General features: G+C 47.8%; 1 protein-coding gene across 1 annotated transcript in view; it reads right to left on the bottom strand.

Annotated features, from left to right (window-relative positions):
* Nucleotides 1–14,192, bottom strand: part of CTNNBL1 (catenin beta like 1) — a 169,766-nt gene that overhangs the window by 2,473 nt on the left and 153,101 nt on the right. Inside the window, exons 13-14 of the mRNA XM_007934654.2 lie at nucleotides 10,671–10,808; nucleotides 10,469–10,541 (exon numbers count right to left, since the gene is read on the bottom strand). Coding sequence (XP_007932845.1) covers nucleotides 10,469–10,541; nucleotides 10,671–10,808 — 211 coding nt within the window. The remainder of the gene's footprint in view (nucleotides 1–10,468; nucleotides 10,542–10,670; nucleotides 10,809–14,192) is intronic.

The raw sequence follows: 14,192 nt of genomic DNA, 5'->3' as shown, positions 1-14,192 counted from the left end.
CTCAGAGCTATCTTCTCCAGGCAGCCCTCCTGGACAGTCTCTTCCTCCTCTGTCTCCACCACACTCAGGCCCGACTTCCAGACCAGCCTCTCTCCCTGACCGCTGCCCTCCAGACTGGGAGCTTCCTGCAGGTAGGGGTCCTGTCCTGTTCTCAGAGCAGTTCTAGCAGAGCCTGGCCCAGAGCCACCCAGAGGTCTGATAACAGCTGACAGCTGACAGGCAAACAAGCTCTCTCACAAGTTGACTCTATGTATGGCCACTTGCATTACTGCCCTGGGGGCCTGGTCTGTGAAGAAGATGAAGAGAACCCTTTGGTAAGAGCTTTTTGTGTAACAAAACATCTGCTGATCTAACCCCACAAAGGTGGGGAGAGGGAAGAAAGTGAAAGTGTGCAACCAGCCCCCCAAACCCCATGCTTGGGAAAGGATTTTGCTCCTGCCACTTCTTCTTTTTTCCTCCTTTCTCTTTATTATTTTGGACATGTGCCGGGAAATGGGATTTGGGACACAGACATGTGCCAGCTGTGTGTCTCTCCCTGGAAATCATCCTCTTCCATTAGGCCCATCCATCACCTCCAACAGCAAATGGCTGTGATGCCTCCGATTAAGGCCCCTTAAAGAGAGGGCTGGGTTGGGGGGCAACAAAGCAGGGAGCTGCAGGAGAAGGCCACGGGGCTGCATGTAAGTGGTATCTCTTACTCACATGTGACTGACAGTCGCTGCCCCAGGGGAGAGAGAAATGACCATTATAGCATCGAATACCCCTGGAGGCAAGGTCTGGAAGCAAGAGTCTTAATGGATTGAACTAACACTTTGCTTTCCTAATGTATTCTCAGGCCCAGGAGGGAGGAAACGGAGAAACAGTCCGATCCTTTGGGGCACTGAGTTTCCAAAGTACAGCCAGCTTCCCTGGAGGGACCTCATCTCTTCCCAGGATGCACAAACTCAAGGGAAACCACCGTCTGGACCAATTTCCTTGCAGAATCACCTAGGCCAAGGCCTTAGGAAAAGTGCGTTCCACTACTGTACGCAGAACACCCGTCCTGTCAGAGGGCAAGCTTCTCTGTTGTGTGATCTGTGGGGAGGGCGTAAATAAAGTCAGACCCATTCTCTGGAAACAGGATGTCACACTGGTACCTGGCCAGGAAACTGAGTTAGTGGCATCTGGAAGCAGAGTGGCCTCTTACACCCACTGGCATGGGCACTGATGTACTCTCCCAATGCTTGGGTGCCAGGCATTTACGCATGCTGTTTCCTGTAATCTCTGTAGCATTCCTATGAGATAGAGAATGTCAGCTCTGTTTACAGGTGAAACGGAGGCTTCTTAGAAAAATTAAGCAACTTGCCAGAGTCTAGCAGGGCAGAGGAGCTGGAATTCAAACCAGAACACATGTGAGTTAGGTAAGAAGGTACTGAAAAAGCCACTAGGGGCGAGGCTGGTCCCTAAGTGGTATTCTCTTACCCTAGCGACACCCTACCCTGCCTGCTCCCCATCTTCTGAGCAGCAACTCCTGCTCTGTGAGCAGTCCAAAGCCGCCTGGGCCCACAGGGCATCTGGCCCATCTGGCTCAAGTCCTCATTAAAGATAAGACTCTAGAAAGAATGAACATGTGTGGTAAAGGGGCTCAGTGGCAAAGCCAGACAGATGTGGGGTGGCCCAGCTGAAGCCACCTTCGGCATCCCAGGTCGCCAAATGTCAGCGCTGGCAGGGCTCGCAGAAATTTATTGCAACCCTGAGGGGCAGATGACTGGCCAGGGTCCCACAGTGAGCCGGCCATGGAGCTGGGCCCAGAAACCAGGTCTGCTGCCCCGGCCTCATGTTCTCACACGGCCCTGGTAGCCTGAAGCAACTGTACACACCTCACCCTTCGCCCTCCACCCCTCACCCCTCCTCATTCTTTGTTTTTAGAGTAGACTCCTATTTGGAGCAAATCTTGGTAGTGCCAGTTACCTCTGGTTATTATAGCTGCTGCAGCAGTTTATAAATATTGAACAGATTTCTCCCAGAGGTCTCGGGAAAGAGTTCTCTTTGCTGTGTGTGTGTGTGTGTGTGTCTGTCTGTCTGTGGGTGTACGTGTGTGTGTGTGTGTATAAGACAGGAAAAGAGGGATGCAGGAAAAAGGTGCTAGATGAAGGAAGAACTAAGGGGTGGGGGGAGAGGGAAAGAGAGAGAGGAGATGCGGAGAGAGGAAGAGGAGGAGCTGGTAGGAGAGCATTTTATAATAAAGGCTTTGATGGAACTCAAAAACAGGCAGCCGTGCTGAACGCATAAATATTAAAGCAAACTTTAGACAGCAGGTTTACTATTCAGACATGGAATACAAGCTGTTCTGTTTATGTTAAGAGGCAGAGGGAGGGGCGCTGAGGTGGTGGATTGGGGGGGAACGACTGTCTTCCAGGGTGGAGACTTGGACTAGTGCTCACAAATCTGGCTCAGGTTCCTGGACTTTTAGCCCTAAATGCTCACTCATTCAAAAATTCACGAGGAAAAAGAAGAGGGATGGGGGAGTGGAGGAATGCCAATATTTTCACACTGAAAACCCTTGAAGACAGAAGTAACCACAAAATATTGCCCGGCTTTCTAACTGAGAAAGGAAAATCCTTCAGGTCTAAAACGAACTCCTCGACAGCAACAATCAGTACAGAAGGTTTAGAAGTTACGCTGCTTCAGGAAGAGAACATTTTGCTAGGGCTCTGTGACATAATTTCATTAATGAAAACCATTTAAAAGAGAAGGGACCATATCCTCTTGCCTAGATGCTACAGATTCATGTCCCTATAGTCCTGAGGACATTTTAGCTGGTTGGGAAAACACCTACCCACCCAAGGCCCCAGGAGCTCTGGTGATGTAGTGCCTAAGGCATTTGACTGCTAACCAGAAGGCTGGCGGTTCAAACCCACCAGCCACTCCTCAGAAGGAAGGTTGGGCAATCTACTTCCGTAAGGATACCGCCTTGGAAACCCAAGGAGGGGTCTCTATGAGTCAGATCCGACTCCCCAGCAGTGGTTGCGTTGTTTGCATTACCCAAGGCCCCAAGGAGCCTGGTCTGGGTTGACACAGCTGCCAGCTCCAGGTGAAAGGGTTAGGTCAGGATGGGAAGGAAGCAACCTCTATTTACTGAGCCCCTACTCTGTGCCAAGCACTTGACTACATTTTAACCTTGGCCTTCCTGAGAGGGCCCATGTGTTTGTTTGTTTTTTTTTTTTAGGTTTGGTTCGTACAGAGGAAGAAACTAAGGCACAAAAATGTTATCCACCATGTTCCCTAAGTCACACAGAGCCTGAATTTAAACTGATCTGTGCATCTCAGTTCTGTAACTTACTAACTGGGCTAGCTTGGACGATAAGCACAACAATAAAAGGTAGCTCCACCATGTCTCAAGCACCTATGTGCCAGTCCCCACGTAAGCACTTTACACACAATACCTCATCCAGTTGTCAGAGCAGGTTGTTTCCACTGTGCCCATGAAGGAAGCGAGGCTTAGGGAGGGCAAGCAGCTCACCTACTGCAACACAGCTAGAAAGTGACAGAGCTTAGATTTGAACTTGGGTAGCCCACTGGCTGCTTCCATAATCTTAACCCTTGGCTGTACCCTATAACCTTTCAACTCCATTTCTTCATTTTGAGGGACAGGATAGTAAGCACAGTTTCGAGAGTAAGAGGAAATACACCTAACACATGTGGAATATCTCAGCAAGGTGCCGGCACAAAGCTAGTCCTCAAACGGCAGCGCTTTCCCTCCCTCCTTCACACACCACCTTAGCAGCACCCACACTGGCATTTCCTGAAAGCCCCTGTGAGCGAACTGAGTGCACGGCTCAGGGGGCAGCAAATTTCACATCTTGCTGAAGGCATTCAGAAGGGCCTCTAAGATGCTTGAGCCCTGTCGAGGCAGCTAGCTATCCGATTCTTATTTTCAAATACCTGAGTGGCCACAGCAACCCTGACTTGGTGCAAGTCACACACACACTAACATGTCATCAGAAGATAAATCCCATCAGCTTCTACAGTTTTAAAAATGCAGAGGCAAAGCCCAGGTTAGCAAGAACTCCAAATCAATATGGAAATGCATGTTTATGAGCTTCTAAGAGGGTATTTCAAGCCATAAAGAACACAAGCAAATTAAAGGGCCATGGGCCAGTCTCAGAAAGCATTTTGATGTCTCTGCCTCATTCTCTTTGCCCACCAGTGAAAGAGTTTGGAGTCAGTAATCCTCTAAGCTTTCCTCTGCAAACCAGCCCTGCTGTTGTACAATAGCCTCGGCTGCTCCCAAGCATGCAGGTGGCCTTCTGACAACTTTCACCAATGGACTCGAAGCACTTAAGAGCTCCAACGGGCTGCTATTGTAACTCTCGGCACAAGGAGCTGCACTAAGGATGTGTCACATGTCGCAGTTCCTATGCCACATCCAAGGCAGTGGCCACTGAATGGTGTACATTCATATCTGCTGACAGAAATTCTTCTGCCTCAAGAAGCCACCTCCTCCATGCAGCCTCCTTGGATCTTCACACTCATTCCAAACCCTCGCAGGATGAACTGTGCCTTCTTCATTTCTACTCAATCTCTGTATCTTAGCACTGGTTTCATTCTGCTTTGTGTTATGGTTATTTTACCCACAATGGGACTGTATGCTCCTTGGGGAAAAGGCCTCCAACGTGTCTCTTTCGTCCTCGGGGCCCAGCCAGCATCCTGTGCTCTCTAAAGGTGGATGCTCTGAGTTTTCTTTTCTCTCTTAAAAGCCTGGAGGAGTACATCAGTCTCTCAGCCCAGTTAGATTCCTCCTTTCTGCAAGTTGGAAGGACCACTGTGGACAGTCTGGCTGAGCTTGAATCTAGTTTCCAATGTTACTAATGATGTGAATTACATCTCTCAACTTCAGTAAGTCTCAGTTTCCTTCTCTGCAAAATGGAGATTATCACTCTGCTTTCTAGGGCTGTGGTGAAGAACTAGAGATAACGTACATTAAAAGCCTGGCACACAGGTGGTGCTCCCTAAGTGACTGTTCTGACTCTGTGGGCCCATACTTTGGAACAGCACAAAGAATCCTAGTACCAATTGGCACCCACACCCACTGAGCATTAAGGGACTCCCCCCTCTCTGCCAATCATGGCACCAGGCCCCTGAGAGACAAAAAGCAGGAAGACCATTGCTGTCCTTGTGCAGCACACAGTCCGGCAAGATGAGGGAAGAGACCACTGCTCCCTCCCAGCCCTGTGTGGGTCCCACAGGCCGCAGGCCCACAGCTCCTGCCAGTTGCAGGGAAGCTGGACTCTGGGAGCGCCGAGTAAGCAGTCTGCAGAAAGGAGGCCTTAATGAGCCATCAATTATTCCCAGCTCTCTTGGCACCCCCAACAGAAAAGGAGGGAGGAGAACCTGAGAAAGGGGCAGAAAAATAAAGGGAAAAGTCCCCTGCTGGGCTTGCCTCATCAGCGTTTTCCTGAGACCTCAAGGGATACATCAGCTGTCAGCCTGCCAGCAAAACTTAGGAAATATGTAGGCCATAAAATCAAAGAAAGAAGCTTGCATCTAATTAGTATGCTTAACAAAAAAAAAAAAAAAAAGGAAGCAACCCAAACTTAAAAATAAAATTAAAATCAAAGAGGACAGACTGATGAGCTGGTTTTCTTTACGAGGCTTTGTTTTTCATGTGTTTTTTTTTTTTTTTTTGATGGAAGGGACGGTGGAGGCAGGAGGCGGAAAGAAGAACCAGATGGGCTCTAAGGAGTAGGCCTGAGCAGAGCCCCCGCCTCCAGCCCACCGGTGGAGCCCTATCCCCCTTTCAACCCCATCCCTGGCTACCACACCTAAATGCTAGGACCCTGGGTTCCTGATGTGTGGGTGATCACAGGCTGCTCAGAGAGATGGAGATGGGCCGTACCATATAGGCACACACTGCTCCCAACCACAGGGACACAGAAGACAGGCTGCTCCGACAGTGGGAGTCAGGGAGAGGCATGCCAAGGAAAGGGGGTCCAGAACCCTTTATTATCACCTTCCATAAGGAGAGAATATTTTTAAAAAATGGTCAGAGTCATGTTCAGGGATTCTCCGCCCTAAGCAATGTTGCCCTTGGCTTTAAATGTCACCTCTACACTAAAGACTCCAGGTCCCCTCAACCAGCACCTCTTCTGATCTCTAATGAGAATGTCCAACTCTCTGCTGACCGACTAAAGGATGCAGTCCCGACCTGTTCCCCAGAACTCACTGTGTAGCCAACAGAAACCAAGAGCCCCGACCAGCAACACCCCAGCCCCACCCAGTGCTCCAGCCTCCGCATCCTGCTCTGTCTCTGCTGATGTGCTGGCTCCTTACAAAGGCCTGGCTCTGGGCTTCTGCTCCCTCTGCCTGGAATATGCCTTTCTCTCAAGCGCCCCTCCTCTGGGACACCAACCCCCAGTCCTGGGAAGAAGTAGCCTCTCCGTCCTCTGCGACTCTGACTCCACACCCTGGTCTGTGCCTCCATCACTGACTCCTCACCACTCCCTTGGCACACTGTTCACAACTCTAACACAGCACTTATCACATTATAATTAGTTTTGTGTATTTCTCCTGACTAGACTGTGAATGCCTGAGGATAGGGAATCTCACTTTTCTTGTCTGTATCCAGCCCTGGATACAGAGCCTGGTACTGAGCAATGCTGTTGTTGTTGTTGTTGTTAAGTGCCGTCGAGTCGTTTCCGACTCATAGCGACCCCATGCACAGCAGAATGAAACACTGCCCGATCCCGCACCAGCCCCACAATCCCTGCTATACCTCGAGCCCATCATCGCAGCCACTGTATCAATCCATCTCGTTGAAGGCCTCCCCCTCTTTCGTCGACCCTCCACCCTACCAAGCATGACATCCTTCTCCAGGGAATGGTCCCTTCTTACAACATGACCAAAATAGGTGAGAAGAAGTCTGGCCATTCTTGCTTCCAAGGACTAGCTGAGCAGTTATTGGAGGGTACATTTCCCTTAGATTTGAATATGGCTGGTCATCTGTACACCCTTCTCCCAGAATATAAACTCCATGAGGGCAGGTGTGAGTGCCACCTTCAGAGCACAGTATCCAACACTGTGCCTCGCCCTGAGGAGTCCCAGTAAACGTCTGCCAACATAAATTCACACAAGAGTAGGGCTTAACTCAACATGTTTAGAACATTTATGGGGTTCCTATCATATGCTGGCACTGCTATGGTGCTGAGAATACATGTTAAGACAGGCAGAGCTGTGTCACAGAGTTTACATTTTTAATGTATGAGACAGACAAAATGAGTAAACAGACACATAAATAAAAACAATTACAGACTGTGATAAGGGCTAGGAAGGAAAATACACAGGGTGCTATGATGGAGAACAGCAGGCAGAGAGATGTGGATGGATTCAAGATTGAGTTAGAGGCAGACCTGGCAGAATTTATGAATGCCTGGATGTAGGCCTGGAAGAACGGGTGCAAGGATCTGGACAGAGGAGGAAGGAAAGGAAGCCACAAGGAAGAGAAACAAGAGCACGTCAGAATCTTGGCAGGACGCTCGCTTACTTGCTCATTCACCTGCTCACGCGCCCGTACCACTCACTCAACAAATATTTATTTAGCTTCTGGTAAGTGCCCAATGCTCTGACAGGCACTAAGGGAAGGGCCAGGATCTGAGGAAGACGGAGGCTCACTCACAGCAGTGGAAAATTCTGACTAACACCAAGTACACGTGCTAGAATTTCAGAAAGAGAAACACCCACCTACTATGTGTCAAGACCTGTTAAAAACACTTTCTTTCTCCGAGATCACTGTTTTGATTACAGGGATGCAATACAGGGAAAAGCCTAAATGCAGGAGAGCAGAGCTGAGAGTAATAGAAAGTTCTAATTGAACCTGTGGGCGTTAAAAGCAAATGCCATTTAAAGGCTGCAGTTGCAAATCAGCACAGCTACACCTTAGGGAGGAGGCGGAACGACACTTCGAGCAGTAATTCATGTGAGTCTGACACCAAGAACGAGATGGGAGCACCTAGGGTGCTGTTTCAGAAGGCACAGTGCTAGTTCACGAATGGTCCCCCTTTGAGCTCCTTTTTCTCTGAGGGAGAAGACAGTAAATCCCAGTGTCTCCAATGCTCCCGTCTCTGAAATGGGCACAATGGAGTCACCATGTCCCTCTGCCTAGGAAACCTTGTACTGACCGTGTGATTCCAGCCCTGACGTCTTCACTCACACTGTTCCTTCTTCCTAGAATGCCCTTGTCCCCAGCCTCTAAGACCCAGGTCAATGCCACCGCTTTTAGCTATGCATCACTTGTAATAATGGTGATGATGATAATGATCATACTCCATAACACTCATAAAACCCAAAACCAAACTCACTGCCACTGAGTCTATTCTGACCCATAGCAACCCCCACTGGGCTTCTGCGGTGTAGTAAATTACTTAGTGTGGCTTTTCTACCCATAAGTCTTTGTAAACTCCAAGGTGGGAATTGCTATTAGCAACTGAGGAGATCCTGATTGCTAAAGTCGCCCACCTGGGTTATTTCTGTTGGGCGTGGCACAATAGAATGTTCTGGGAGGTGCCCACTCTCTCTCAGGTGCTTAGAGTTCTGATGCTATGATTGGCTAGTTTGACCACTCTGCCGGGCTCAAAAGGAGGCCTCCTAGAGGCAGAACTCTCTCTGACTGCTGGTTGAGGAAGACGTGCTGCTGAAAGGGACATGCGCTACTGAAAGAGACATGTGCTGCTGGGAAAGAGATGCAAGAGACATGCATCGCTGAGTGAGACACCGAGGGACCAGCACTGCTGAAGGAGAGACTGTGAGAGACTTGACTGAGAGACAGTGGGCTGGGAAAGAGACTGAGCATTTTTTCCTGAACTTGAATTGTAGCCTGTGGTGCTTCCCTAATAAACCCCATAATCTGTGAGCTCTGTGTGGCCACTGCAGAGAATTATCGAACCCAGGAGAGAGGTGGTGGGTGCTCTGGGAGGAACGGTTGGAGAAAGGGCTGGAGGAAAGCAGTATGTCTGGCCTCACAGGAATAGGCCTTGGGCTATTGATGGTGAGTCTGCCTTCCTCTTGTGGGGTTTTAGGAGATCAGAATATGAGGCCTCCTTGTCCTTTTTGCAGCTTCTGAGGTGGTAAATCTTTATGGAAGCAAATCGCCCCATCTTCCTTCTGTGAAGTGGTTGGTGGGTTTGAACTGCCAGTCTTCTGGTTAGCAGTCACATGCCTTAGGCACTGTGCCACCAGAGCTCCCTATAATACTCATAATAACTAATATTTACTGAGAACTTACTTAGGGTCAGACGTTTTACATATATCATCTCCTTTAATCCTTTCAACCATTATTTGAAGTCATGGAGCAATACAGAATCTTATCTGAGGAAACACAGTAAATAGCAGAGCCAAGGAGCTCTGGTGGCATAGTGCCTAAGGCACTTGACTGCTAACCAGAAGTCTGGCAGTTCAAACCCACCAGCCACTCCTTGGAAGGAAGGCTGGGCAATCTACTTCCATAGTGATACTGCCTTGGAAATCCAAGAAGGGGTCGCTATCAGTCAGTCTGACTTGATGCACATAACAACAAGACTTAAATTTAAGAGTGTGATCCCAGAGCCCACCTCTTAACCTCTCTTTGATTTATAATGTGCATTATTTACCTTAGCATCTCATCTCCCACCTACAATAGGAACTATAAGCAACTTAAAGGAAACCCTTCTGAGTAAATCTAGCCCAACCCTTCATTTTAGAAGTGGGTAGTGTGAGGGTGAGAGAAGAAAAATGATTTGCCTGTAGTGAATGGTCCATCTTGGTTAGCTTTGAATTGTGGTGCTGTCAGTCAATAAAGCCAATAGTGGCCAATTCGTGCCAGGTATGTCAGTCTGTGCTGCCTGGTTAGTCACCAGGTGGCCCAAGGGCAAGGCTGCATCACAGAGCCCAGTCCAGGGCCATGCCTTATGACCAAGGGCTTGCTCACTGACCAAGGCCTTTTTCGGAGCCACTCCAGCTGGGTCAAGCACATGATCCAACTGTGTCTGGGGACTCTTTGGGCAAGACAGGGAAGGAGAAAACCTCATACTCAGTGAACTTAATATATGCCAGGCCCTAGACTGGACACTGTCATGTATGACCTCATGCTCACACAGACCGAGCTGGGGCTAGAAAGCAAACACGCTCTTTCTACTCCACCACACTGCCTCACACCCACTTTCTTCTGTCCTGCATAATGTTAATCATTTCTTGTTACTTCCTTGTTTTTTGCTTTGTTTTTTTTTAAAACAAGTATTTTCAAGCCTTAGTACTTCTTGTTTGTTATGTTTTTTAAATCCTGGAATCGGAGGGCTGGAGGCAGAGAAGATCTAGGCTAGTTTTTGGTGTTCCGACAAAGATGATTCAGACACACAGAGAACACTGTGCACTGAACACCAGGGCTACTGACAGGGACCCAGAAAACAACCATCATCTAACTCCTCAGAGACTCAGGCCCAAGTGCTACCCAGCTTACCCTTGATGATGTGCCTGACAATCTTGATGGAGCTTCCACGCATGTTTAGGATCTGGTGAACCCTCTGACGAATCTAGTAAGGAAGGGGAAGGATGGGGAGAGAAAGAAAAGATCACTGGTCCTGGCACAGCTTACGGGAAGTATTCACCCCAGCCCCATCCCTATCCCTGGAAGGGAGCCCTCCAGGGGAAGCCCCTCGTACCTGGGGGACATTGGCATTGCAGATCTCAGCCATGATGTAGCAGATATGCTGGAGAACAAAGAGGCCTGCGTCCAAGCGCCGGAGGTAGAACTCATCTTCAATGTCATTGTCTATGATCTCTCCACGTCGAACCATGTCCTGAAACAAGTGAGCATTTGGGAATGAAAGCTGGACAGTGAGCAGAGGAGAACAGGCCACTATTCTGCCCGAAACTCATAGACAACAGCAACCACAAAACAAAGAAACCACTCCACCTCGCTTTGTCTTCCACTTCTCATTATTCCAAAGTATTTGTCTAATGGGCCTCATTCTTAATAGACCACAGAGGCCCCAGGAGTCAAGCCTTAAACTCATTTTTTTCTATATGATGAGTCAGGGTCAAAATGATCCTATCCACGTATTTAACCTAAAAAATTAGCAGAAGTGCCTTAAATCTAAGCTTTACCGGCTTCTACTAATTCTCTTTTCTTTGGTGCAGTTCTCCCTAAACTACTCCTCTACAGAGCATACTCAATCCTCACTTCCAGATCAAGTGAACCACAGGGAAGAGAGGTGCCCTTTGTCCCCAGCGCTGTCCCGGTACACTGGTGAAACTGACGGCACAAGTGCCCGATGTGTGTCTATTTGCCTCTTCTGGCTTACCTTCTGTCCACTGCAAAATGCTGTCAGTCTCTCCATTTTCTGTCACAAATCCAACAGTCTTTTAGGCCAAAGCCCTAATACGTGGCAGGGGTCTCTTGTGTAAGCCTTCATAACCCCAGACTTCTTAGACTCGCTGCTCCTTATCTATTCTTTAGTGGACTTTAAAAAATTTTATGCTTTTGAGTTTTGTTTCACACTTTTCTCCTACTCTATCCAGAACCTCCTATTGAAGATACTGTATTTAAGGCTAACAACAGCCCCTTTCCAAAATTCATGAGAGCACCCCTAGGAGCCCACTCTATAACACCATGTCTTCTGGCCTATTACATTCCTACTGGTCTCAGTCAGCAATGCCTCCCACTGTCTCCACAACCTTGATGTCATGAGGGTGGACTGTGAGCTCTGTGAAGGCAGGGACCGAACTGTCTCCATGTTCCCAGCTCAGTAAACACTCATGCAGTGAATGAGAAAATGAAGACAACTCTGTTTTGGGAGTTCTCAGGAGTGACGACGGGTGGGGAACTCAACTCTGCACAAAGAACAAATTGGCCTAAGAAGGCAATGCTTACACAGCCTTTGGATGGCAACAGTCCATTTCTTAATTCTGTCATTAGTTTTATGGCCATCGCTCTCTCTGACAACTCAGTCACTGACAAAAGCCCCTGGGACCCCGCTTCCACTCTCCCAAACTCGAAGGACTTACCACTGTGGTCATTAATCTCCAACAAGAAGCCTTAAGAGACAATTTAGACGCAGATAATACACTCTTTATTTGCCCAGGGGGCCAGCCTGTACCACTACAAGGCTACTTTCCATCTCGCTCTTAAAGGCTTCTGTCTATGAGCAAAAGAGTGCTGCATGTTGCTAGGCCCTGTGTTGCCTGGCAAATTACCACGACTAATTCCTAGCTTCATTTAGTAGCAAATTCGTTGGTAATCTGGTAATAGTACTAATGTTCATGAGGTAGTCATGGAGCACTGATCTGATGTCCAAGGTATTTAAAAATAGAAGGGCCTCTTTAGTTTCTCATTTACTCATAATCATAACTTCCTGCTCCAGAACTCCTAAGTGTTCTGTTCAGCAGCTGGGGGCCAGGAAGGAAAATTACTTCTGACTTTCACTCATGCAAAAAGCATTTGCTGCTGCTACTTTATAATGCTGTAGAGTTGAAAAAGGTTTTTTTTTTTCCCTCCCTCCACATATATGATCCTTACTACCAGATTTAAAGAGGACAGGGCAGGGATTATTAATTCCACTGAATACATTAAAGACTAACGCACAGAGAGATTAAGTTGCTCACGATCATGTAATTATCAGTTACCAGACTGTGGATTCCCTGGGGACAGGAATTCTGATTCATCTCTGACATGGATATGAGTAACATGCAGTGGAGTGTTTGAACCCCTGCCCTATTATACGCCTAGTGGCTGAACCAGGCTGAACCAATCTAAGTACTGTGTTAAGCAGAAAAAGGTGGGAAGTGAAGGTAAGGGAAAGCCCTGATTTTGGTGACTGAGAAGCTGACTGTCTGTCTGGAAGCTGTAGGAAATGACCAGACAGTGAAGGGATATAGTGTACCTAAGTTAAAAATAATTATAAGTATGAGTGCTGATCAAGACTGGTTAAGATGTTAGGGCTTCCTGGAAGAAGGGACTTTGGGGTAAGGTATTAAGGCTCATGATAGGCAGAGACAGTAGAGTGAATGCCTTAAAGGTAAGGTCTTTCCACCATCCAAGGCATTTTACAAAAGGCCTTCTGTTGTTCACTTTCTGCTCACTAGTCCCCCCATAAACATAGCACATCCAGGCCTGCCCTCCTCTTTCTGATCTTCTCACCTTTGTCTTAATGCTGGTACTCCCCCCCTCCCAGTCCCAAGTTCTATCATAATACATTTAAAGTCTAAAATGTAATGTTTCTTACAAAAAAACTGACCTGCGATCCCCAAGCAGACATGATTTTACAGCCCTTAAAACTCCCAAGCCCTGAACTTGTACCTTTTTGATACTAAGGCGATGTCCTGCCTTCTAACAGTGACTGGGATGTGTGCCTCTTTCCTGTACAGGTTCCTTGAAAGCAGGGATTGTGTTTCCCTTGCCTTTATACCCTAGAAAGCACCTTGCATGGTGCTTTTTGCTTAGTAGGCTCTCAGAAAGCACCTATCAACCAGGGTTTAGGTAGAAGGCTTACAGCTAGTTAATGAGCGGTACGTGCTAAGACTTGTGTGGCTGGGTCAATGGGGAAACATCAAGAAATGGTGAGGGACAAAGCCTTAGAGGGCTAGTTGGTGGGAGGCTCGAATGCTGGTCAGAGAAGTTAGTTAGACGTGATGGGTGGCAGACTGTCAGTCAGTACCATGCGGGAAAATATCGTGAGCGAGAATATGCAAACAGCAGTATGAGGGCTACTTGGCTTAAAGGATGGAAAAGGCAGGCATGCCGCATAGTTGGGAGGCCACAGCAGCAGCCTGCGTAAGAAGCAGATCAGATGGAGAGAAGACGACCTCGAGAGGTTGCAAACGTGGGAATCTAGAGGGTAATGCGTTTACCCAACCACCAGTTAAGCTTTCCCGAACTATGTGCCAGGTACTGTGTGATGTGCTGGGGGAAGCAAAGATCAGTGAAATAGTCCATATAGTAACACGAACAAATTATTTATCAAAAATGTGGCAATGGACTTCTCAAAGAGTACAGAGTGCCATAGGAACCCAGAAGAAAGATAGACTAAGTCTGTCTGGGAGAATTAAGAGAGTTCAAAGGAAATGTAGCATTTGAGCTAGATTCTGAAGGAGCTTAACAAGCTGGGAAGGACATCCCAAGCAAAGGAAGAATAGTGCGATAAAGCATAGAAAAGTCAATTTGGCTAGTGTGGGAAAGAACAGTG

Source organism: Orycteropus afer, unplaced genomic scaffold (genome assembly GCF_000298275.1).
Source record: "Orycteropus afer afer isolate SDZICR_OR568_19922 unplaced genomic scaffold, OryAfe1.0 scaffold00020, whole genome shotgun sequence".
NCBI lineage: Eukaryota > Metazoa > Chordata > Mammalia > Tubulidentata > Orycteropodidae > Orycteropus > Orycteropus afer.
Note: the sequence above shows the minus strand (reverse complement) of the source record. Positions and strands in the feature narration are given on the sequence as shown.